Raw genomic sequence first — 27,102 nt, 5'->3', positions numbered from 1 at the left:
GCATTTTAAACTTTTAACTTTTTGTTTTACTGCATTTAAATGCTTGGTATCTTTAGTTTTACAAATATTCAAGAAATCATATCTTTTGTGATGGTACGTGAATAGAAGTAATGCTAGTTTGCAGCATTTGATGACAAGAAATCAGTAAATTTGTTTTATGGAAACTTTGTAGTGTCTATTTCAAAGTTGACCCCCTAGGACCCTTTAAGTTCTGTGGCCCCATTCTTATAGGACCTGAATGAATAGTAGCCATACCTGCTTATTATCGTATCTTTTTCTTTAGAGGTCCATTCATTGTTCCTATTTCTTAATGTAATATTTTCATGTCCTAGTTCTAGACCAGGAAGAAACTCAGTCTATAGAGTCCTTTTAAGCTAAAAATGAGATAACAAAGACCCAAAGAGTGACTTATAACACAAGGGTTAACCTGGATTCAAACTTCAGTGCTCTTGAATACAATGTTCTTTCAGCTACCTAAAAAGGCAATTGATTTTAATATCACATATGACCTATCTTCTCTAAAAAGGCACTGATTTCTTTGAATTTTAAATCTCTCCCCATTTAAAGATCTAGTTTATGTTTTCCTACAGTGGAAAGCCCCCAGGGTCTTTTCAGTGTGTAAGGCATATTCATATTCTGTTGATAACTTTAACTCCATCTCTGGTTGGTTTGACTGCAAAAACTCTTCATTTTTTACAAATGAAATTGTTCCTCATTTTGCCTGTACTGATGAAGAAGATTCAATCTAATTCCCCTTCCACATGTAGCCTTCCCACTTCCTCTTCTCACTAGAAATAAATGTCTGGGTGTGTGGGGGGGGTTCTTTACACCTCTTCCTCTCCTTCCCTCCCCCCAGTTAACCATTTACCTTGTCTTCTCCACCTGATGCTGAAGCTACCATTTCTGCTGTCTCATTGTTCATCAGCTACTCTCTGAATAAGGATTCCCCCACCCACTTACCTTGGAAGCTTCAATCCCCACATCCTAGAGCCCCAGTTTCACAGCCTTCCAACTGCCTCTTTAACAACCCCTTGCCCTTTGATGTGTAAGGGAGAAAGAGTAATTTCCTAGTACACATATCAGAAGAAAAATGGGGTAGAGAAAAGAAGAAGGGACATGTTTGTTCCCTTTTTCTAAGTATACTGTTTTTAATGTCTTAAGATGTTATACCCCTTTCTTATCCTTTTTTTGGTAATGGAATACTTCAAATGGGGGTTCCCGTCAAGCATAGCTACTTCAGTTCTCGATGGTAAAAATAAAAAGTAAGGATAAGGTCAAATAATTGTGGTGATTCTAAAATTTCTTCTTGGGTCCTATACACATCTGTTTAATTTTTTTTTTTAAATAGCCTTTCCCCTTGAATGTTTAAACTGTAGATGGCAAGATGTTTAATAAAAAAGATATGGAGAGATGTGTATATAACTTGATTAACCTTAAGTGCTGTATTTTTATCTTTTATCTTCTGTCAAAAGTTTTAATATGAAGTTTAAATAAGATGATGTCTGTAAAATACTTGATATAGAGATGTTATTAGGTTTTTAAATTTTTTTTCCAGTATATCCATTGGGTGGGTAGGACAACCACTTCTTACCTTTCTTTCACTATTTCTGATAAGCTTTACAGTTAGTTATTTAGTGAGTATACCTTGCCAGTGCTCCTTGAAGCATTGCATTGGAGTAGAGAGGACTCTGGATTTTGAGTAAAAAGAACTGGGTTTGAATCCTGGCTTTGGGCAGTGTGACCTTGGGCATGTAGCTTTTACCTTGGGCCCAGGCCCAGTTTCCTTTTCTGAAAATCAGGGAATTGGGTCAGATGACTTCCTCTCCCCTCAAAAACCCTACAGTCCTATGTTTCTGCCTTCTTGACTTCCAACAAAGCTCACTTGACTTTAGAAACAATGAATAGCTATAGTCAAGATGAGCTATGTGTCAAATGGACCAGAAGGGAGCCTGAGCACTATAAGTAGCTCAGTGACAGTAATATTCATTTCTATGGAAAGATGTGTTCAGGGTACCAGAAAACTGACCTATACTCCAGATTTTGGATATAAATTGAGACTTTTTCTTGAATGCATTATAAAATAGAAAGAACACTTGGCTCTCGAGGCAAGAGGACCAGGGTTCCCATCCCACCTCCAATGCTTGCTTGCCGTATGGCCTTGGACAAGGTCACTTTAACTTGCTTGAGCATCCTGTCCTTCCTCCCTTAAAATGAGAGGATTGAATTAGATCACCTCTGGTTCCTTCCAATTCACTTATAGGTGATTTAAAATCTGCTCTTAGCACTTTACCTCCCTAGCTATTTATCTTCTATTGACAGTTTTAGATGATCAGAGTATTTTTAAGGTAAGTGCATTCAGGACTCTCAGAGATTTATGAGTTTAGGTTAGCACAGTTGTGAGATTCATCACAGCATCTTAATACAGCAGCCTGGTATGTGGCAGAAGATTTGGGGGTGGGGAGATAGACCCCAGGAGTGTAATTGCCTGATAATAGGAACTTATGTTTATGTAGGCTTTTAAGGCTTAAAAGGCACTTTCATGATAACAGCCATGAAGTTATTCCAGTATAGGCTAAAAGATTAATTGACCTCCCCTGATAGTTAATTTTTGTTGTTTAAAAGCAGGATTTAAATCAAGATATCTTGACTCTGTGCTCAGCACTTGTTCCAGTAGGGCATAATGTTTATATCTAGTATTGTAAATAAAAAATAGTTCAAAGGAAATTAATTCCATCAATCTACTCAGAAAATAACTTTTTTTCTTTTATCTGGAAATGAGAGCCCCTGCTTTGAAAGAATATTTGTAGCTAGCTTCTCAAACAGGTGGGACTGGCTTGATGATCTTAGTAGTGTACACTGGACTTGGCCACATCCAGGACAGTGAGTTACTTTCTGATAAATTTAAATTGGTATATAAAGTATCTCATGAAGATTTACTCATGATAAATATCCATTTCACTTGGGATTCATATTTTCTAATTTATTTTGAATTTTGCAATTTTTTCCCCCTAATCTTGCTTCCCACCCCCCACAGAAGGCAGTCTGTTAGTCTTACATTGTTCCCATGGTATACATTGATCTAAGTTGAATGTGATGAGAGAGAAAACATATCCTTAAGGAAGAAAAATAAAGTATAAGAAATAGCAAAATTACATAATAAGATATATATATATATATATATATATATATATATAGTTTTTTTTTAATGAAAGATAATAGTCTTTGGTCTTTGCTCAAACTCTACAATTCTTTCTCTGGATACAGATGGTATTCATTGTTAATGCAATTTATGGCTGCCTTTTTTCTTCAATTTTTTTTCTTAAGAATTTTCAGCTAGGCTTTTTATTTTTCAATAATCTAGACATCTAAAAACATTTTATCTTCCCCCAATTTTGAGTTCATGTAATTAAAAATCATAGATTTTTTCAAATATTAAACTTTGTTCTGAATTTCACAGAACTTTTTAGAACTCTTAAGGAATCACAGGATCTCCTGTTCCCCTTTTCATAATTAGCAAAGTGAGGCTCAAAAGATTAGATGACTTACCAAAAATCACTTGGTTATTTAGTGGCAGAATTGGACTTAGAAATCTGTTCTTGCAGTGTTTTTGCCAAATAAACTGCTAAAAAAGTCTTAACATTTTTTCTTTTTTGTTATAGAATTAATATTCAACACACATACATTTCAGTGTGCAAAGAACAAGAGTACTGTGTATGAAACTGAGAATTTCTGTAATAGACAGCTTTTTTTAGTGTATATTAAATTTAGCAAAGTAGTCCCAAAATTACTTTGTTTCTTTTTTGCTCTCTTATATGTTTTATGCTTTATTGATCCTCTTTTTGCATTTTTATCATGTACCACTAATACTCTCTCAAAATAGAAGTCCTCCTCTTCTAATCAACAAAAATCAAAATCTTGATCATGACCTGAAAATGTATGCTTTTTTCTGTACCTCAAGCCTATCTCATCTTTCCCAGGAGGTGGGAGGCAGGCTTATCAGCTTTCTTCTGACATCATAGGATAGGGAGAATTATAATTCATCAAGGCAAACACATACATAGCAGCCCAGGCTAACTGGAGTGTGCATACCTGAGTCCCCCACCTCTGCCACAAAGGGAGAGAGGTGGTTCTTTGTTCATTTCCTATTTGGGACCAAAATGTATCATTGTAATCATACATCCTTAAGAAGGAAAATATCACAAGCCAATCTATTTTGTCACCTAATTTTCTCAAACTAATTATTAGACTGTGGCACATTCAGTTTTGAAACATTAAAAATAATAATATCACCTCACATTTGTATCATGCTCTAAGGTTTGCAAAATATGTCAGTTGATTTGCTCGTTAGAACAGTCCATACAGGAACTGAGGCAGAAAGAGGCTAAGTGACTTGCCCAGGGTCACACAGTGAGTCTAACACCATATTTACTTGGGTTTTCTTGACTCTAGGAGTGGGTCCTGTATTTATCTACTCTGCCACCTAGCTGCTTCCTAAGAGGTACCAGCTGATTTGGGGGAGGATGGACTGGCATACCTTTGTTTTATTTTAAAATTTTTTCCCCAATGACATGTATTAATTTTCAACATTCTTTTTCTGTAAGATTTTGAGTTTCACATTTTTCTACTTCCCTCCCTCCCTTCCTTCCTCCCTTCTCTTGTCAGTAAGTAATCTGGTATAGGTTGTACAGGTACAACTATGTTAAATATATTTCCATATTAGTAATGTTGTAAATGAAGAATCAGAACAAAAAGAAAAAACTGAGAAGTAAAAATATAAAACATTTTAAGAAGTGGAAATAGCATGCTTTGGCCTGCATTTAGACTCCATAGTTCTTTTCCTGGATGTGGTTGGTATCTATCATCACAAGTCTTTTAGAATTAGCTGCTCGAGAATTGTCCTGCTAAGAGCTAAGTCAATCATAGTTGACCATCACACAATGTTGCTGTTAATGGTTTTGCTTACTTCTCTCAGCATCAATTCATGTAAGTCTTTTCTAGATTTTTCTGAAATGATCATGTTTGTGATAAAGAATGGTTGCAAAAGACTTGGGAGCAAAATGCTAGGAAGCACATCTGATAGGATATTGAAAATTAGTAAAAAATTTTGATATGTACAATTGATTGCTTCTTGTCCTTCATTATGGAAGAAGACCAAAGTGATCTCACTATGTTTGAGACAAGCAGAACTTAGTTGGCATACCATGATTGTAACTGGAATACTATGGAAGAAATAATTAAAAGTCATGTTATAGAGTCTAGGTAAATCCCAATGGTGTCACTTAATACTATATACCTGTGTACTTTGAATCAAGACTTTTCACTTTGGATTGTGTGATATTCAAGGCTTAAATCTTACAAACCTACTTCTGATTACTAGACAGAAGAGTTCTAGAACAAATCCATTGATATGTTGGTTTAAGAAAAATATCAAAAAAAATTCACATTCATATCGTATCTCTAATCTTGGTAAGAGACCTGACTGTGAAGTTAGGGTTCTGCTCTGCTATTTATTACCAAATAAAATGACTGAACAACTGCTGCTTATTACATGAGACTTTGGTCAGGTGGTTTTGCTTTTCTCATCTGTAAAAAGAAGTTGCTAGACTACCTGGCTAGTTTCTTTTAGTTCAAATTCTAAGGTCTAAAGACTCTAAAGAACTATATATGAGCTGTAATTTTCCACACAAAGGGAGAATTTTCTTTAAGATTCTTGTGAAAAGTTGGAAATTGTGTGTGTGTGTGTGTGTGTGTTTTGGAGTCAGCATTTTGGATGGGATTTTTTTAAAATCTTCAATTAAGTAATCATGGGGGGGTAATTTGAGGCAAACTTCTAGAACTAACCCATTCCATTTATGTCATTTTGAATATTCTCATTGTCTTCCATACAGTTATGCCTGGTTTATTTTGTTCATTTGTTCAATTATGATCAACTTTTTGTAATCTCGTAATGGAGTTTTCTTGGCAAAGATACTGGAGTAGTTTTTACCATTTCCTTCTCCTGTGGATAAGACAAACAGGTAAATGACTTGCCCGGGGTCACACTAGTGTGTGAAGGCAGATTTAAACACAGGTCTTTTTGATTCTAGGTCCCAGTGTTCTATCCACTAAACCATTTAGCTGTTTCGAACCTGGCACATGGAAGTTGTTTATTTTTTTAAATACTGGGACTTTGGCTTACTTTAATTCAACAGTTTATTAAATCAAGGGCATAGCACTATTTCAAGTTCATCCAAATCTTTCTTTTTTTTTTTTTTTGCAAAGCAAACGGGGTTAAGTGGCTTGCCCAAGGCCACATGGCTAGGTAATTATTAAGTGTCTGAGACCGGATTTGAACCCAGGTACTCCTGACTCCAGGGCCGGTGCTTTATCCACTACACCACCTAGCCGCCCCCATCCAAATCTTTCAACAAGTAGACCCTTGCTATGAATCCTGTCCAAGCCACCTCCTGGTGGAGGTAGTGATAGGTGGCTAGCACTTATAGAACTGCTTGAATTAAGATAAAGATGTGTAGAAGTACAGTATTGCAACTTCCTTGAAGGCAAGAATTAACTTGCTTTTCTTGTTTATAGTTTCAGTGCCACACATGTGTGTTTTGTATACATATACAAATCTATACACACATTCACATGCACACTGTTTCTTAATGGGAAAGGGAAAGGGTATATATATAGCAAGGTGGGAAATCAAGATTCCATTCATTGGGGCTAGAATAGGAAACAGACCAGTGGCTAAAGCATAAGGGAACAGTGGGAGTTTAGAAAAATAGGTTTAAAAATTAATCTGGTGTTCTGGCAGATTAATGAATCATCTGGGTTTTAAGGTGTTAAGGTTCTGTCCTAAGGATAATAGGAATAGGAATAAGAAGACAAGCAAATTCTGTATTTATGTTATACCAAGACTGGTCCTTCCCTAAGCTCTAACCCTCTAAAAGGGAAATCTACATTGACTTTCTTCCATCTTGATCTGTTCGTGAAAAACAGTGGATATTAAATTAATTTATGGTATGCAATATTCCAGGTATCCTTGATTCCTTAGGTTTAGATCCTCCCTATCAATTTACAAATTACAGCTCCACTACAGGTTAGTAAATGATATTTGAGAAGAGCTGTAGCTTTAAGGGAAAAAAAAACAAACCTTTATCATCAACTAGCCTCTCCAAATTTAACTAAACTTATCCTTGTAAGACACACATACAATTTTCCCTTGGGCCCATGCTTAGACTTTTTTGCTTTGGTAGAACAAACCAAGACATTACTGGCAGCCCTCCTTTTTTCATGTCTGCTTCCCTAATGAGGCAATGAAATTGGATGGTGCAGCAAAAAAGATTTGGATTCCTAGAACTTGGATTAGAATCCTGGTTCTTCTGGGATACATCACTTTGCTTTTCTAGGCTTCGGTTTTTATGATCTGCAAAATGAGGAAGTTGGACTAGCTGACCTCTGAGGTCCCTTCAATTTTAGATGTGTGAGAGTAAAATTTCAATCTTGAATAGTTAAATGATGAGCTGTCTTGAACTTTGTCCTGAATTCAGCCAGTATATTTTTAGCATCTGCTGAATCCCTAACACCCTTCTAGGCACTATGATCCTGAATTTAAAAGCATACTTTAAATTTAATCTTATTGGCTAGTTTTATAGCGAGGATGAAGTTCTTCATGCTTGTCCAAGCATGCATTTAATTACCTTAGCTGTACTGGATGTCCAGGTTGCTGCTCCCAGCAACAGTATAATTTGAGGAGCAAAGCTGGAGAGGAATTGACTTTGTGTTTGTTTAGTGTCTTTTAATCCTGCCAGCATATCTCTGAGGTTTAAGCCCTACCGTCATTAAAACAAAAATCTAGTTCTTATCTCAGGTTGCATATGATATTACATAGCTATTGTATCATATGATAGTTTCACTTTTAAAAAAAAGTCAAGACTGAGCTCTTAAAATGTCACATTCTTTGTTAACCCAATTATTGGGAATTTTGGTGGGGAAGGATGAGGAATTAGGAATAGAGTTTTGGGGTAGGATGAGGGATTAAGGTAAAGTCTGCCCCTCCCCTTTACAGGTGAGTTGGGTGCTTCAAGAATTAGAATGTTTGTTTAACTATTTTTCTTTGTTATAAAGCAAGTTCCTATGGATACCAGGAAGAGTTAATAGGATTTTAAAAATGAAGTTAAAAACATAAAGCATTTAATTAAAAAATTAAGCCATTAAAGGAATAACATTTTATTTTTTCCTTGTATAAAGGGAATGGGAAGATTGAATGTAGCAAGCTAAGTGACTTTTGTGTTGGAAATTGGACTAGACCCAAAATAATTTTATTCCTCCAAGAGTTTACATCATAAAGGAGTATAAATAAAAAAAAAAAAGACATAGCCCCTGGCTATTGTTTTGAAGGATTTAACATTATTTTGGTAGAAGACTAATAAGTAGTTGGGTGACTTACCTAAAACTACATAACTTGTAGGTAGCAAAACAACCTTAAATCTGTTTCTTATAGCCTCCTAAAACCAGCCTTTTTTTGATAAGGCAGGATAATCTGAGAAAGGAAGAGATGTCTGTCAGAATGAAGGATCAGGAAGGTGACACCCCCAGCTTGGTTGTTGGAAGCCAAAGATTTCAGTAGTCAAGAAATAGATATGGAAAATCTGTTATGGAGATAAATGGAAAGAAGAAAGGGCAGAATAAGAGCAGGGAACCAAGGGAGTAGTCCAGTTTGGCAGGAAGGTGGAAAAGCATAATAAAATCAAGGAATTTTTGGTTAGAGCCAAACTGTGGAGGATGTGGGATGACAGGCTGAATTTGTATTTTATTTGGTGACAGGCTGAATTTGTATTTTATTTGGTGGGGAATAGAAAGTTACTCAGTGTTTTCTGAGCTGAGGAGTGGTCAGATTTGCACATTAGGAAATTACCTTTAACAGTAGTGTGAAGGATAGATGGCAGAGAGAGAGAGTCTAGATTCTAAAAGACCAACTAGGAAGTAAGGGATGCTGAACAAGGCAAGGAACAGGGAGAGAAACAAATCATTCAAGCCTTTATTTATTAAGGATCTATAATGCTCTTGAAGCTATGAAACAAAGACACATGAAACTTACTCCCCTCAAGAAGCTAATTCACCTTAGACGGCAATATCAACATCCAGGTTCTGAGGTACTGAAGAAGGGTAGTGCTTGAGTCGTGTCTTGAAGGAAGCCAAGGTTTCTCAGAGGCAGAGGTGATGAGGAGATAGGGGATAGTCTAAGGGATGACCAGTGCTACAGCCCCAAGATGGATAGGGGATGTTATATGGGAGCAGCAATCAACAAATGAGAGCAAACCAACAGAGCGAAGTAATGTGTAGGAAACTAGAAAGGTAGGTTGCCAAACAGGGGAGTTTATTATATCTAATTCTAAAAGCAATGAAAAGGAAAGAGAGATCTAAGAAGTAAAAAAAAAAAAGAAAGAAACCCCAAAACCCCACGATTTACAATTAGTTGAATAGAATAGGTGAAATGAAAATCAGTAGGAAAAGTGTCAAGGGTGACAAAGTTTTCAATATAGTTTATTAGCAAAGTGGAAGAAATGAAGAAGTTAGAATGAGGAAGAAATTTAGGAAGGCACCCAAATTGTGTTTTGTTCATGTTGAGTTTGAGGTGACAGTGGGAGCTCCAGGTGGAGCCTCAAGAGTATTGAGGCAGGGAAAGGACAGAAGGTGATACTTTTGGGATCGTCAATTGGGAAAGGGATTAGGATTAGGTGCAAGAGGTCAGAATCCCAAGCAATGAGTAGAAACTGCTAAGAAGCAGATTTAGATGGTAAGAAACACTTTCCTTCTAATTAGAGTTGTCCAGAAGTATCTTCAGGTGGGGGCTAGAGGGCCACTTGTCCTGGTGTATTATATTATAGTGAGGATTTCTTTTATGTGTACGATGAACAAGGTGGATGCTCAGATCCTTTTCAACTCTGAAATTTGACATTGATGCGATATAGGCTCCAATAACTTGAAGATTTAAAGTCGATTCTAAAGGAACTATGTAGTCTTCACAGTAAAGACATAGTTGAGGTTCTCTGTAAGCCAAGATGTGCCCTTGAGAGAAGCTTTGTAATAACCACTTTGAGGAATGTGAAGAGGGAAGGAACACATCATCCTGTGATAATATAGTATCCTTTAAAATTAATACACTTAATTTACTACTGGGAGGTAATGCCGTTGGGGAAAGGTGCTTCTTTTAGGATAACTGGGATGGCTGATAGATATAGAGAGATCTCATTGTGCCATTTGATTCCATTTCTGACCAAAGAATGTAATGTTGGTGTTCAGAGATGGGCCTATTGTCTACCATTTTTCCTTATTAGATTTAGTTGTTTAGGTGAATTCCAATATTCTCTTCTTCCTGCAATGTCAATTAACAAGTATTTGTTTTCTCTCCCTCCAAAATGAGACCTTTGTAGTATATATACATAGATAAGCAAAACAAATTCTGATGTTTGACTTGACCAAAAATACTTCTCATTCTATACCTTAAAGCTGATCTCTTCACAGAGAAATGTAGCATAAGTATAGTATGTGTCACTAAGGGACCATGCTGAGTCATTGCAGTAATCAGAATCCTTAAATCTTTCAAATTTGTTTGCTTTTACAGTGTCATTGTATAAATTGTTCTCCTAGTTCACTTTATCAGTTCATTCAAGTCTGAAACCATTTCTTTCATTTATTTGTTTAGCCATTACCCCATTGATAGGCACACCCATCTTTTCCAGTTCTTTATCACTACAATAGTAACTGCAACAGATATCTGTACATGTGTTTTTTACTTCTTTGCTCCCTTTGTGACATTAAGAAATACTAATACTTTGTTCTTGCAAAATCACATCAAAGGCAATGGAGAAATCTTTGAGCTTTGAGAGAATGAAATATGTTGTAGACAGGGTTACAAAGGAGTAGTGGAATAAAGGTTGACATCAAAGATTCATATGAATGACGAAGATGATGGACTGGTCACGTGGCAAGAGTGAGGGATAAAGATAGGCAAACCTGAGTGTGTTTCATTGATACCCTTGCATTGTCAAGAGAAATCAGGAAAGACCTACAAGTACAGGGAGGTAGACGCTCCCTCCCTCTCTTTATGGGTGGATATAAAATCACACATCAGGGGCTGGCATGGATGGGCTGGAGGAGAATATCCCATCAATGAGGTCATGTGATGGTTGGGGGTAATAATTTTGTTTTATTGAATTAATGAGGAGTTCCCTTTAATTTGTTCTGCTCTTAAATTTCTCTTTGTGCACTTAATCTAGCTAGATTGTCAAGGTAAATTAATTTTGGAAATTTAATGCCTTAGAGAAATAATCTTAGTTACAAAGGACCTCTTCTTTTGAGGAAACTTTGTTTCAGGTCTGCCCTTTATTGTTAAACTGGTACTTTGTGGGGGATTTTTCTTTTCTTAATTGGTGAGGAAAGGGAGAAAGGGCCATGAAAAGTGGTAGCAAGACAGACTTACAGTTTCTTCATTGAAGCTGAGGAGTCAAGCCCTTTTTTTGCCCCATCTTAGTTCTAAAATTGTTTTATGGGTGTGGCAACACAGACCCAAGGTCATCTTGTCCAGTATCCCATAGTTAGCATGTATCAGAGGTGGGATTTCAATCTGAATCCTTTACTTTGAGAGTCAATACTTTTTTTTTTAGGATTTTGCAAGGCAATGGAGTTAAGTGGCTTACCCAAGGTCACACAGCTAGGTAATTATTAAGTTTCTGAGCCTGGATTTGAACCCAGGTACTCCTGACTCCAGGGCCCGTGCTTTATCCACTGAGCCACCTAGGCACCCCAAGCCAATACTTTTTTTCACATACTTGTCTTTCTTTCTTTTTCTTTTTCTGCAAGGCAGTGGGATTATAAGTGGCTTGCCCAAGGCCACACAACTAAGTAATTACTAAGTGTCTGAGGTCAAATTTGAACTCGGGTCCTCCTGACTCCAGGACTGCTCTATCCACTGTGCCACTTAGCTGTCCCCATACTTGTGTTTCTTAAGTAGGGATCTGGAGAAGTATCTTGAGTTCTTAAAAATTTGAATGCTACAGAGAAGATGAGCGTGACTCCTTCCCCAGTCACTTAGCATTGGGGGCAGCTAGGTGGTGTAGGGGATAGAGCATCAGTCCTGGAGTCACGAGGACCTGAGTTCAAATGCAGCCTCAGACACTTGACAGTAGATGTGTGACCTTGAGCAAGTCACTTAACTCTGATTACCTCACATCCAGGACCATCTCCAGTCTTTCTGGCCACTGGACCCAGATGACTCTGGAGGAGAGTGAGGCTGATGACTTAGCACAGCACCCCCTCACTCAAATCCAATTCACATACTTGTCATGGTGTCACCTTCCTTGATGATCCCTTCTTTGAGAATGAAGGACAAACATCATCATCATCATCATCATCATCAAACAAAGGCATACCAAAGTACAAATACCTAAAACATTTAAATTACAGTTCCAGATGAATGCCAAGAAAAGAGCTTTTTATTATTATAGAAGGCAATTAATTCTGTGCTTCCTTTGTTAAAAGTGGAATATTTAATAATGTCAAGCAGATTTCCAAAAAGTATTAAGCTATCTTCATGTCTATTTATCTGTATGAATTTGTCTTTATTTTTTGAAATACTGAGTTTTTAATATTAACTGTTCTGAAATTAAAATTGATTTTGCTTTGTGTCATAATTATAAGTAATGTCTTTCAACACATTTTTAAAAACTTGTAAGCATCTCCCAAACATTACCTTCCTTGAACTTTATTTCAACCATTTGAAGTATGTAATGCAGGTATAATTTATTCCCCTTTTTGATAGATGAGGAAACTGAGGCTCATAAAAAGAAAAGTAATTTACCAGGAGACACATCTAGTAAATGGTGAAATTTAAACACAGATTTTTCTTGATTTGGAGGCCAAAACGATCCACATTATTCAACACCATTTGATTTGTGTTTTGACTAAATGAGCCAAGTTTTGAGAAGGGTTTAAAAAACAGATGAGTTCTCATTCCCACCCAGTCTAACATTGAACTTTGGGCCAGAATGATTTGGGAAAATAAAAAATATTTCAGAAGGCTAACAAAATAGGAAACTCTCCAACATTAGAATTAAGGCAAGTTCTTCCTCCTAGGGAACACAATGAAGCCACATAAAATAATTTGCATGATAAATGAGAGCCTTGTGACCTACCATTCAGAGTAATTTTGGCTGGGTTACAGACTATTGAAATCCTCCTTCCCCTGCTCATTTATTGCCTGTTTTATGTACAGGAATTTATTTTATTTTATATTTTATTTGGGTGGGGGGATGGGGGGGATAGGGCAGAAACGAAGATAAAGAGTACAGGCAAAAACCTTTTTTTTTCTCCCCAAGAGTTTTGACAAGATAAAGTTACCTGCCAGAGCAGTGATTACATGCCTTTCATAGGAGTGGTATTTTCTATAAATGAATCCTACAACAATAAAGAACTTAATAGTAGGTTTGGGTTTGGAGTTAGATTGGTCTTTAAATTATTTCACCATCCAGTTTCAATTAAAAGCAATATAGTGGGAAAAGTACTAGATTAGAGATTTTTGACAGGGTTTCAAATCCATAACAATTTATCTTTGTTATCCAGGGTATCTTCTCAGTGCCTCAGTTTCATCCTCTGTTAAAAGAAAAGGGGGGGATGGGGGAAATGAACTAGGTGATTTCTAAAATCCCTTCTACTTCCCAAACTCAATCGTCCAATATTACACAAGCTAACTGGACAAAACTGAGAAAAACTCTTTAAGCCAGCATTAAGATAGTTAGCTAAATGCTACATGTTCCAAGAGTACACTGTCTCCTGTATTCTTAGGACCGCTTTTTTCCTTTGTGCTGTACCTTTTCTAGACAAATAAACACTTTCTTCCATTTTAAAAAATTGTTCCATTTATATTGTTACATTTACTCTCATCTATATCTCATTTTCAATTGGATTTCACCTATTAGAAAGAATTATAATTCTTATAAAGATGACCTATAAAGAGGTACTATTAAAGTATTCTGGCTCAGCAGGGACCTAACTTGGATAGAATTAGATTATTTATTCAATTACTATTCTTGTGATGTCTTATTGCATTACTATTTTTGGACTTCTGTAAAGTTCAGCTATTGTTTTGAGTATATTTGGTAATTTTTCATATGGAATATGTATTGATATATTCTTTGCACACACAGTTTTACTACTCTATTAAATAAATTAAGCCTGTAGATGGCACAATGAATAGAGTGCAGGTCCTATGGTCAGGAACTCTTTGTTTTTCTAAGTTCAAATCTGGTCCCAGATACTTATTAACTGTGTGACCTGAGACAAGTTACTTCACCTCTTTTTGCCTTAGTTTTCTCATATGTAAAATGACCTGGAGAAGGAAATGGCAAACTACTTCAATTTCTTCGTCAAGAAAACCCCAAATGGAATCACACAGAGTTAAAGGTGACTGAACAACAGCAATTGAACATTTCTCCTCTTGGGGAAAAGTTTTTTTGTTTTCTTATTCGATTTATAGTTTAATTTGGCCTGGGGTCATGCATATTTGTCAGAGGTAGAACTTGATTTTGAATCTTGCCCTTTAAGCATTATGTCATAAGTCATTTAGGAAAATATTTTTGGTCAATATTTCAGACTGCCTGTCTAAGAACCAACTTGTGTAAATAGAGAGATCATTATAGCATATTGGTCTACTAGGTGATGGATTTTTTGACTTATGACAGCCCACACTAGGGAAAAAATACAAAATGGTCCTTAGCTTTGCGTAAGCCTTTTTTGCTGTGCCTGAATGATAAAAAATGGATTTGAATGATGGAATATGGGTTTGGGAGACATGTCCATAAATTAACTACTGATCCTCTAAATGTGAGCCCTTTGTCTAGAGGCATACATAGAGATTAGACTATTGGAGGAAATGAACTATATCAATAACCATATCAGACATTCATGTTACAAAAGAAACTGTAAGGCAAGGAAACTCTAGGCAAGTGGGAGGTATTTCTTGGTGAGGCAGATAAACTAGATGGTAGATAGGGTTTCATCATGCACCTAAGATATACAGAAAAAAAAATTCCATGACAGACTTTGGTTATCTCATCTTGGAAATCCCTAGATATACAGAAGATGAAAGATTGCCATAAAAACTTACACAACTTACTGTTTAAAATCTTTTGCAAAAAATGAAGTGACAAGATTATCTAAATCAAGGCAACATCTGCCTTGATACTCAGTGACGTTAATGTGAAAATAGACATAGGTGAGGAGGACATTTAAAAAAAAGGCATGTTTTTAAAAACAAAAAGTATACAATTTAGGATTAAAAGCTACTAGGACCCCCAAATTCTAAAACATAGTATAATTAAGTGCACAGGGAGAGTTTGGTTTGATGTTTCAAAAATTTCAATATTACTGTAAAGAAAATAACTGCCTAGCCAGGTTTGCTGCAAGTAATTATTTTGAAGGCCTTACCTTAATACTCTTGCCAGTAGCATTTTTATCTAAAAGGCTCCTAAAAGGTAAATTCTGTTGTTAGGATTATCAACTTTACCTGACCATCAGTTTCCTAACATTTAAAGCAATTTTAGAACATGTTATAAGATAAAAGATGATTATTCTTTGCATGGCCACTTTCTGAAGTAGGCTAGTTTGGAGCACATCTGCCAAAACTAATATTCTGAGTAGAATATATAATTCTTTACCCTCACTGTTTTCACTATGATAGGATTGAGTGGAATGAGAAAAATGTATAATAAAGAATACAATTTTTGAGTATTATTCAGGGTTTTCTAAAGAATAATACCCAGAGGATATTTTAGTCTCAAAATTTTACCTTTTTTTTTACATTTTTATAATATGAAAATCAATAGGCATTGTCACAGTATAAATAAATGGAAAATCCTGACTTTGAGCAAAGTAGTCTATGCCTCTCAAACCACTATATCCTCCTGCTATTTTCTTTAATCTATTAGTTGAAAAAGTAAGAGTACACAGTGACTAATTTGAAAGGATGTTAATTGATGTCTTTCTTTTCTTTATTTCAAATAGGTGGAATACATGTTGGTAGCTTTTGATCACCAAAATAAAAAAGTACGGCTGGTCCTGAAAGGAGAGGAAGTCCTTGAAGCATTGCAAGAAAAAGGGGAAAGAAAAAACCCAAAGTAAGCAGTATACAATTGACTTGCTGTGTGCTCACAGTCCTGCAATTGAATTGAGTTCATTGACTGCTCAGCACATTTGACTAATAAGTTACTTTAGGTCATATTCTTTTTCTTTCCTTTTCCTTTTTTGTTAATGGATACAATTGCATAGGACAGAGCTTGATTTCTAAGGATTGATGATAAAACAGACCTCCCTCTTTGTAATCAGGAACAAAGGTATATAAGTACAAAGTCAGGCATATATTGTCACACCTGTTGAAAAGGTGATGACTGCAGAGAGAAATAGTCACCGAGAAGCAGCAGTTGTTATGGGAGAAATATCTCTTTTTTGAGTTGATGTGTTAGATTATTGCTGCTGAATAAACCTATCAAATCACAGAAATTGTAAAGGTAAAAACTTATGATTTAATTATGCATAAGCACAGATTCAGGAAGGGGGGGGGGGAACCAAACAAATTTTGAGCCTAGATTGGAGTTTCTGACAAGCTTTTGTAGAGAAAATAACATCAGAGAGAAAGATAATTCTTTTGCATGCTATAATTTCATCATTTCTTTTAGGCTATAAAAGTTAAAACATAAATTTGTAATTTCACGTTTCCTTTGTTGTCATTAAGATTGAATAAACAAGTTAAAACAAATTAGTGAATGGGCAAGTTGCAGATTTAAACACTGAATTTGCACAAAAGAGCAACAACTGCATTTACAGAACTACAGAGCTATATTTTAAAGAAATCACAATTGGGCTAATTGGAGGGAAAGAATTTAACATGTCACAGAGATAACCAAAAAGCTCAGAGTCAGGGAAATAACTTTGGAAACTCAAAACTTCCTTTTGGCATCTTATCTGAGGAATGTCAGAGTCTTCCCCTTTATTCCATGAATCAGATTTTAGCCAGGTGATTTTAATATTAATAAAAAATTAATAAAAAATAGACTAATAAAAAGATAGACTAAAAAAAGTACATTGCAGGAAAAAAGTAAATTGCAGGAAAAATGGCATAATGAAAATTAATAAAAGGTAAGTAAACATATCACAGTGATGTTTATCATATTTGGTATTGAAGCTCACTTTGGGTTTGTTTTTGTTTTTGTTTTTGTTTTGATGTTTTGTTTTGTTTTTTAGTTTTTGCAAGGCAATGGCTTGCCCAAGGCCACACAGCTAGGTAATTATTAAGTGTCTGAGACTGGATTTGAACTCAGATACTCCTGACTCCAGGGCCAGTGCTCTATCTACTGTGCCACCTAGCTGCCCCTATTGTTTTTTAGTGATGAGCATTTTTAGAATTTTAATATTTCTGAATTACAAGTTTCAAACTTTTGCATAATTAAAGATCTCTGGAAAAGATATAAATTTTTTTATTCTCTTTTCCTTTTGTGGCATAGAATAATCCACTAGAAATATTTCTGATAAAATCAAGCAGGTTGTACCACAGGAATAAAAACTAAACAAGTTTTCTCCGTCAATTAGCCATCCAACACTTTGGAGACCAGAATATGGAAGCTATATGATTGAAGGGACACCAGGACAGCCTTATGGTGGAACGATGTCAGAATTTAACACAGTTGAAGACAATATGAGAAAACGTAGGCAGGAGGCTTCATCTCTTTTAAAAGAAAATGAGGCCGTATGTACTATAACGTCATTTCCCAGGTAAGTTAATGGCTTAAGAGATCTATTGGTCAATAGCTAAAAATCAAGCAATAGAATCATTTTAGAAAGTGGTTTTTTTCATTGTGGGATCATGATAATTAGAGTCCCTCCTCATTTTCTGTACATTTTTATAAAGTCATAAATCACATTCTTGTAAAGTGGGTTGTATTTTCTCATAGGAATACTGTTATAGTTGGGGCTTTTATCCTTGACTAAGAAATCTGCTTTAAATAAATTATAGGTGATAATCATAATATGCCATTAAAGCTAAGATGTAATAATATCTCTACAATTGCATTTAGAATGTAAATTTCTTGAGGGCAAGAATTTTTCATGTTTTACTTTGTGTAACAACACCTAGAACATAGTAGTCACTTAATAAATGCTTTTTTGAAGATAATAATAATAACAATAATAATAATAATTTGAATGAGACTTATGACTTTATGACCATAGGTAATTCCCAGTGAAAAAAGCTCCTTTAACAGGTAGGCATTTGTGCTGGTACTTTTAGTCTTAGGAACTGAGAATTTAAATGACTTCTTTCCCAGGGTCATAACCAAGATGAGAGGTGGAGTTTAAATACGTGATATTGACATATACCACAACATTATATAATACAGATGTGTGTGTGTGATATCATTTTGATTAGATAATGAGTTCGGGTATAAAGTTTTAGTATAATACTAAAAAATTGAGTTTTTTGAACAGCACTAAGGACAGCAACCTGAGATTTTCCAATACTTGTAAATATTAAAAAAAAATTCAACAAGATTTTATGAAATGCTTTTTGTGTAGAAAAATACCGTGCTGAAGACTAGAGAGGCAAAAGTAAACGTTTTTACATAGACTCTGCATTTAAGGAATTTTTAGCTTGACACAAAGAGTGGATCAAGTTGCCACTTAGAGAAAATCCTCTTCATTCACTCTGTGATCTCATAATCTCCCACCTACATACTTTTTCAAAGGCCTTCTCTTAATTCCTGGCATAAACAAGTTAAATCAGCCTTGCCTATCCAGTTAAACATTTTAATCAATGATTTGGATGAAGACAGAAAGTATTCCTCCCCTCCAAAAATAATTGCAGATGACACAAATTTGAAGGGAGTTATTAAATCGATTAGAAGAAAGAATCAGAATAGATTAGAAGGAGTTAATGGATTAGAAGTGAAAAGATTAGGAGATTAATAGATTATAAATTAATACATTAGATTAATTAATAAGTTAGATTAATAAATTAGGAGTTAATAGATAAGAAGAAAGAATCAGAATTTCCAAATAACTTATTAGATAGAATTGTGGTCCAAATTTAATGAAAAATATAGATCTATACTAATTTTAAAAAAATAAACTATAAGTACAGGTTTAAACAGATTTAGTTATATAGTAAAAAGTCTGAATTTTTAAATTGAACACAAGCACAGCAGTGTTGTGTGCCTAGCCAAAGAATTAATTTAGTCTTTGACTAGTTTAAGAGATAGAGTATCCAATCAACTCTGGAACAATACTTTAGGGAGTCTCTCTCTGCAAACTGGACTATAATTAAAGAAAGTAGTCCTTTGAGGTTAGGAACTCTTTTTTTCTTTGTTTCTCCAATTCCTTGCACAGAGCAAGCCCTTGATAAATGCCTAGTGATTGGAAAAATGAAGAATAGTTGGAGAAATGGAGATGTTTATCCTGGAAAATAGAAGACTTGGTATACACCTGATAACTTCAAGTGTCTAAAGAGTTGTCTTTTGAACAGAATTCAGACCAAAGGAAGATTTTTGTTCCATATAAGGAAAAGTTTTGTGACAAACCTATTCCTGGAATAGATTGCTTTATAGCAGCTTTGTAGTGACCAGGACTTAAATATTGTAAATATTCAGCTTGTCTTGTTGACCACATCCCAAGGAATATGTAGAGGAAATTCTGGTATTAAGAAAGAAGTTAGATTAAGAAATCTCAACAGTCTCTTTGAATTCTAAGGGCCTATAATTCTGTGCAATTGAACTTAAGATCTTAATATATTTATTATAATAGCTATTAATTGAGCATATAATAATTGTTTCCCACCTTAAAAATTTAGGACATTTTGATTATGGTTTGATAAATTGTCCATATGTGTTTATCTTTTTCTCTCTGTTAATTTCTTTTCCTCTCCCTCCTTTCCCCACCTCTCTTTCTTTGTTCTGCCATTCTTTACCAAAACACTAAAACATTTTAGGAAGTTTCAGCAAATATTTGTTTTTCCCTGAGTAGTTTCTTTGGAGCAAGCAAAGACTTTCAGAGTCACCCCTTTGCTTTGAGTCATTTCAAAGTAATACTTGAAGGCCCTTCCTGAATAATAAAGATGATTCTCCTAAAAATTTAGGCACTTTTGAAAGTCAAGGTCAACTCAACCTTTCTCCTCTTTAGCCTATTCTTGTACTTTCTCTTTATTCAACAGGCTAGTAACAAACAATGGGGAAATTCCCTGGGATTGTTTTTACATTTAATTGGGAAGCCATGAAACAGTTACTAATGGGCTTTTTATTTTTAAAAGGAATTTGGAAGTTGCTTTTACAGAATAGTAAAGTGAAAAGTTGAACTCCATGGAATTTGCATTATTAATTGTGACCATTTCAACATTTTAGCATTTTGGGTGGTTATACAAAAATACTTTAAATGGTTAAAGTGGGGTAGCAGAGACAGGCAGCAAGTGTGAGCATCTGCTATGTGACAAGAATGAAAGAATCACCTGAGAACCTCTTCAAGGAGGTTATATTCTCAAGCCGCTGAGTAATGAGAAATTAGCATTCTTAAATTTAGAAGAGGATCTCTTTGATTCACTATTTGGGGACATTTCACTAAAAGGATTAAGGTTTCCCTCAAAGTCAATAGAAGTTCCAGAAGAACCTAATTAAACTCTCCTTTTAATGCACTTCTAAAGAGTGTTAAAGCATAGTGTTAAATAGACCACAAAAATGGTCTGTGGGGAAGTCGATGCCTCCAGGGCTGTGGAGAAAGTTGGGACAAAGATTAAATTTCTCTGTTATCTTCCCACCCTTCCTAAGTCCTTCCCTTTTAATCATTTCCCCAGTTCATCATAACTGCTGCCCTCTAGCTGTGCAGAGACCCACCGCTACCACCTGTGGTCAGGCCTTCTCTGGAACTGCCCGGGTTTCAGAATTCTCTCATGACTGTTGCCCTCCCCAATAGTCAAAAACTCTTAATTCTTCCAAGTTTATTCCAGCTAAGAAGAAAGGAGTTTGTTCATACTAAGATGTGAATGGTCAATCATCAAGCATTTATTTATTTATTCATTCATTTATTTGCTTGTTTGTTTTTTGCAAGGCAAATGGGGTTAAGTGGCTTGCCCAAGGCCACACAGCTAGGTAATTATTAAGTATTTGAGGTTGGATTTGAACTCCTGACTCTAGGGCCGATGCTCTATCCACTGCACCACCTAGCCACCCCCATTAAGCATTTATTAAGCACCTACTATGTACTGACACTTGTCTGTGCCAAGTCCTGAGAATACAAAAAAGAAGCAAAAGACAGTGCCTTCCTTCAAGGAGTTTGCAAAGTAATTGGGGATATATATATATATATATATATATATATATATATATATATATGTATATATATGTATATATATATATATACATATTATACATATATATATACATACAATTATATAACTTAGATAAGGAGGAAATAACTAAAAGAGGGAAGGCATTGGGGATTCTTGAAGGCTGCCTGTAAAAGATGGACTTTAGTCCCCACTCTGAGCTTTAGTTCCTTCATCTATAAGAAGTGGCAGAGGAGGATGGTAATGGTCTTAGACTACATAATTTCTAGGACCTGTGCTAAGCACTGAACAATGGTGATCTCATTTGATCCTCCCAACAACCCTCCAAGGATATTCAGGCATCTTTTGTTTTGCCAAACCCACTTCCTGCCACAGATTCTCATTTCCTTGTTCCGTAAAGAGAGCCAGGAAGATTTAATTAACCTTGGGATTATTTCATTTTAGAAGATCTTGAATATGTAAATGAGGATTATTTTTTATTTTTTAGCTTCCTCCTCCATCCTCAGATCTGAGTGATATCTTTTTCTTGTTTTCTGTTGTGGTTGTGGTGTAGTAAATAATTTGTCAGATGTGCCAAGCCATTGGTGGGATACCAGGGCAGGGCACAAGAGCGAATAGTGCAATCTTCTAGGAGTTTCCATTCTGCTTAGGGCAGACATACACCAACATAGAACAGATGCCCCTCCAGTTAGACAGTGATTGGGAGGCCTCTTCCAGGCACCTAATGCTCTGCTTTGAGGGGACCTCAGGATTCTAACAGTTGTTGGTGACTTACCTCCAGGTATGTTAGAGGTAGGGGATGGAACACTATCCAGGGTTAGCAAGCAGGCAGTTTGTCAGGATTGCAGACTGTATGAATTAAAGCCACCTATAATCAATTTAGAAGGATAGACTGAAGCTTTAAATTCCAGATGGTAATTTATATCTTAATCTAAAGGCAACAAGGGAACCCCAGATGCTTCTTGTATTACTTGACCACTTCTTGATCACATTATTGTTTTTCTTTTTAAAGGATAACCTGAAATTCAGATGCTGTAATTATTTAACTCTCCAATCTTTTGTAGATCAGGCTGTCCTGGGTTCACACTACCTGAGTACAAACCTACACCTGTTGAAGGAGGTGCTTCAAAGTCCCTGTTCTTTCCAGATGAGGCAATCAACAAACATCCCAGATTTGGGTCTGTATACCTTTGTATTTCCAGAAGTTTGATATTCTGGTATATTTATGATCCCTCTTAGTCATTCACACCTTATCCAGTGTGACCCTTGTCCAGGTGTCTTCTAAATAACATGATGGTGGTACCAGGGTGACATCCATACTGTCAACCTGCTCCCTCACTCATTCTTGTTCTATGACCAGTCTGCCTCCTTTGAGAAGATTTTTGCGTTATTCCTCTTGTAAAATTCATTATTGATAATATAGTCTATTTAATGTTCACTATCCAGCTTTCCTCTGTGAACTTTAAAAATCTATGATCATATGCAGTTGGACAATCCCTCCCACCCAAGAGGTTGTCCTACTGCCTGTGATCATAGTTTCAGAACTGGAAAGGATTTTAAAGGTCATCAAATCCATCTGCCTCATTCCACAGAAGGGGAATTTGAGGTTCAAGAGAAGTTAAATGATTTTCTAGGATATATATATATATATGTATATATATATCTGAGCCCAGATTTCAATTGAGTCTTTTGACTCCCAAGTCCAGGGCTCTATAATCATTGTGCCATCTAGTTGCCTTGCTTCTTCCAAGAAGTCAGTCAACACTCAAAATTTGAAATCATTTATTGAGTTATGATATACACTTTCTAACTTTCTAGTTTCTTGTTGAGCTATGTATAGGATAGTGAACAAGAACACTGAATGTAGAATCAGAAGACATGGATTCTAATCCTAGCTCTGTTGCTTGCTACTATGGGATTTAGGACAAAACTTCCCTTCTCTGTGTTTTAGCTTTCTCACCTATAAGAGTGGAGATATTGGAGGCACCACTAAATAATCACCCTGGCCTTTTAGGAACATATCCGGCTAAAGGTAAAAAGTCATTGGAAAGAGATATGGAAGTAACAAAAAGGCAATGAAGACAGAATAATTACTGGAGTAAGACTTCGGATAATAGAGAAAACCAGGATAAAATAATAGATCAAGTTGTTAAGTACCTTCTCCTTTGCACAGTTGAGACAGGAGAGAATGAATGAAGAGCTACGTTTCAGTGAAAAAACAGACATAAGGGCTCAAGTTGGATGACAGTTGAGGATCCCCTTCTGAGAAATGAGGAAGGTGGAGAAGAGATTGGGAACTCTAAGATACTCAGATGATTCAGCTACCTTAGACTCTTAAGATACTGAGAAAAGTATGAGACACAATAATAATAGCTTAAACTCACATAGAATGTTAAGAGTTGCAAAGTATTTTATATAGAATGGCTCATTTGAACCTGTGAAGTAGGTTCTGTAAGACAGGACAAGACAACTTAGAAGCTTTCTTAGGGTCCCACAGATAGTATTTTCAACCAGGATTTGAACTCATGTCTTCCTGATTGCAGAGCTCTTTCCCCTGGCACTCATTTGCTTCTTTAGTCTGAGAGAGTGGTTTCCTAACTCTGCAGGAGTGCCCTGTAAATAGAAGCAGCCTGGAGAAGGCATCTACCATGGTAGCTCATCTCCACAGGGTCAGCCTGGACTCTGAGAGTGGCTTAGTAATGACCCTGGAGTCATTCCCAGGGTCCCAGCAGGCCAGAGTATCCGGATACAGGCTTCCTGCTCAGTTGGCTTTTATTGTATCCTTTCATATTTCCAAGCTATGATGCTAAACCTCAATGAAATGGTCCTGTCTCTGTTTACCTTTCCTTGATGTGTACCCAAATTCCAAATCCAGTACAACATGTACAGTAGAGTAAATTGGAGGAAGTGATGTCAAAAATTTTGTGGGAGGTTATTTCTTCTCCAAGAACCTGAACTTTCCCATCAGTGATTTCTTTTTGTTTGTTGATTCTGTGATTAAGTCTATGGCCCTTTAGTTCAAGAACTCTTTCTGAAAGACAAAAACAGAATTTCAGCCTTACTGTTGAAAAACCTAGAGCTCAGTGTCAGGCAGATACTGACCTTTTCCTCATCTTCTCAAGAAGTTCTTGGAGCACCAGTGTATTGATTATAGACTAGAACTGAGAGCAGAGAGGATGTTAGAGCCAATCAGCAATGTCTTGGTAGGATAAAGGAGACCATGTACACCGAGATGCTTAGAAGCCTTGTCTTCATGAGAAGACTGGCAAATCTAAAGACTCCCTCACATAATTTTTGATGCTATTTGTTCTTATCCATGTTTTTTCCTGTAGTAAGTAGAATCTGTGTTTTTGGAAGGGACCTCAAGTCCAATCTAGTCTAAAGCCATACCTTCCTGGAAGATAGACATCTATTCCTTGCTTTAAAATGTCTAATGAAGAGAATCTACTTTTTTGTCTATTGAAGGGAACCACCTCCTGTGGCAGCTCTAGCCCACTTTGGGATCTCTCTGATTGCTAATAATGTTTTTCCTAACATGGAAACTCAAGCTTGCCTTTCTACAGCTTTTACCAGTTATTCCTGGTTCTGCCAAACAGAACTAGAAAGCCATTTAAGTACTTGGAGGCAGTCATACTACCCTAAGTCCTCTATTCTCCAGTTTAAATATCCTTAACTATTTTCCTCTGGACATTCCCCAGCTATTTGTTTCTGAAAATATGGCAGTAGTTGCCATTCTGTTGAACTATATTGGAATATTAATTTATATTAAAAACTTTATATACCCATTTTTAAAACCTTATAATAACCACCTATGAAACATATACTTCTTTCTCTCTGTTTATTTTTTGACTTTCTTGTAGAAAGTTGAAAATTAATTTCCATTCAACCATTGACTTAGTCAAAAACTCAAATGAGTCAGAGGAAACATGAATTTGCACTATGTTCTATGGGCACAGTTTACATTTATTGGTGCAAAGGAACAAATGTTATTGATGCATTTTATTTCCTGCAAAAGATATTCCTGTAGTGCTTTATGTCGAAAACCTGATCTCCCTGAAGTATTCTAGGAAGATATTAATGCCCTTGGGTGGAGTTTTAGGAACTTGACAAACCTAACCAATTTTAGTCTAATCTGACAATGCATTTACACATAAGCCCTAAACTTGCAAATGATGGGAGAAGGTGTGTTTTCTCTTCTTCTGGAACAATATAAGGACTGTTGGTTTTAAATTTGGCCTAATGCTTTACCTTTGTGTTGAATTTGCCCAATCAAATATTTTTCTTTCCATTTTAGTACCTTAACAAGGAATATCCGACATAGGAGAGGAGAAAAAGTTGTTATCAATGTACCAAGTAAGTGATAAGGGGTGGGTGTGTGTCTTTATTAAGGAGGGCCAGAGAGAGGTGGGAATGAATTAAGGGAAGAGTTTTTTCATTAGGTTCATATTTATTTTTCTTAACTCTCAATTCTCTTCCTTTTTAAATGCAGTTTTTAAGGACAAGAATACTCCATTTCCATTTATAGAAACATTTCCTCAGGATGATGAAGCCACACAAGCAGCTAAACCAAATCATATTTATATGGATGCTATGGGATTTGGAATGGGGAATTGCTGCCTTCAGGTATTGTTTTAAAAGTATCTGAAATATAAATGCATTACACATGTCTGTCTTAATCTGTTTGTATTTACTTTCCAACCAAATATCTTTACTCATGCTTTCTTCTAAAAGTTTTTTGTTCGGGGATGAATCTAAAATAGTAGTGTGCCTTTCCACAAAGAAATTTCAAAATGTATTTTTTTCATTAAAAGTAATTTTTTTATTGCCTTAATTTGTATAGAAACTGAAGTCAGCCATAAACTTAGCTAGTGAATTCTTAATCAAAAACAAGTCATTTACAACTTTCTCTTCTTTGCTTTTCCTTTTCTGGACTTCTAAACTTTTATCTTTTGTTGCTTTGTAGTTAGAAATTCATTTCCCACAATGAAAAGAACTTGGATTTGGAATGGGGTGATGTTGTGAGTTGAAATCCTTGTTCTGCCATTTATTACTTGTTTGATCTTGATCAAGTCTTCTAACCTCTCAGAATCTCAGTCTTTATTTGTAAAATGAGGGGCATTGAACTTAGAATTCTGAACTTCCTTTTAGCCCTAAATTGATGATCCTAGAGTCAGTCTGAATCAGTAGTAACCTTTCTTGGACTTAGTTACAGATATGTCTTAGCCCCTTCTTGTCCATGCATCCCTTAAAACCACAAAGCTTCCTTGCCCAGCTGAACTATCTGATACACATTTTCTTTCCAGTGGAAAAACATAATATCTTGAAAAACTTATTTTAAAATATTTTCCCCCCTTTTGACTGGATCATTCTATTGACCCAGGCTACAAATGCAATGATCACTTCATTGTCCTGATTCCACTATAGATTGGCCAGAAACTTTGAACTGCTCTGTTTATAACCTGAGTCAGTTCACCCCCTCCTTAGGCAACCCAGTGGCCCCCCCAACTTCTAGAGATTTATAAATTGAAGCTGGAATTAGTCAACTAATCACCATTCAACATGATCAACATTAATTCTTCTCTTGAGCTCAGATGATTCAGCTACCTTAGACTCCCCAGCAACAGGAGCTACAGTTAGCCAGTCACTCCAACTTGAAAATGAATTCTTACCCCAAATTCCAGTGGTGGTTTGTTCCCATCCTGTCTTGACTGGCAGGGCTTTCTGAGACAAAGGGGAAAGGA

General features: G+C 35.9%; 1 protein-coding gene across 2 annotated transcripts in view; it reads left to right on the top strand.

Annotated features, from left to right (window-relative positions):
- The window catches only part of GCLC (glutamate-cysteine ligase catalytic subunit), a 71,211-nt gene that overhangs the window by 19,963 nt on the left and 24,146 nt on the right, over window positions 1–27,102 (top strand). For both annotated transcript variants that reach the window (XM_074237209.1, XM_074237208.1), the window contains exons 2-6: window positions 16,045–16,157; window positions 17,626–17,808; window positions 22,426–22,539; window positions 25,656–25,714; window positions 25,851–25,984. In XM_074237209.1, the coding sequence (XP_074093310.1) occupies window positions 16,045–16,157; window positions 17,626–17,808; window positions 22,426–22,539; window positions 25,656–25,714; window positions 25,851–25,984 (603 nt within the window). The remainder of the gene's footprint in view (window positions 1–16,044; window positions 16,158–17,625; window positions 17,809–22,425; window positions 22,540–25,655; window positions 25,715–25,850; window positions 25,985–27,102) is intronic.

The sequence above is a fragment of the Macrotis lagotis genome, chromosome 5 (genome assembly GCF_037893015.1).
Source record: "Macrotis lagotis isolate mMagLag1 chromosome 5, bilby.v1.9.chrom.fasta, whole genome shotgun sequence".
Taxonomy (NCBI): Eukaryota; Metazoa; Chordata; class Mammalia; order Peramelemorphia; family Peramelidae; genus Macrotis; species Macrotis lagotis.
This window is presented reverse-complemented; position numbering and strand designations above follow the sequence as displayed.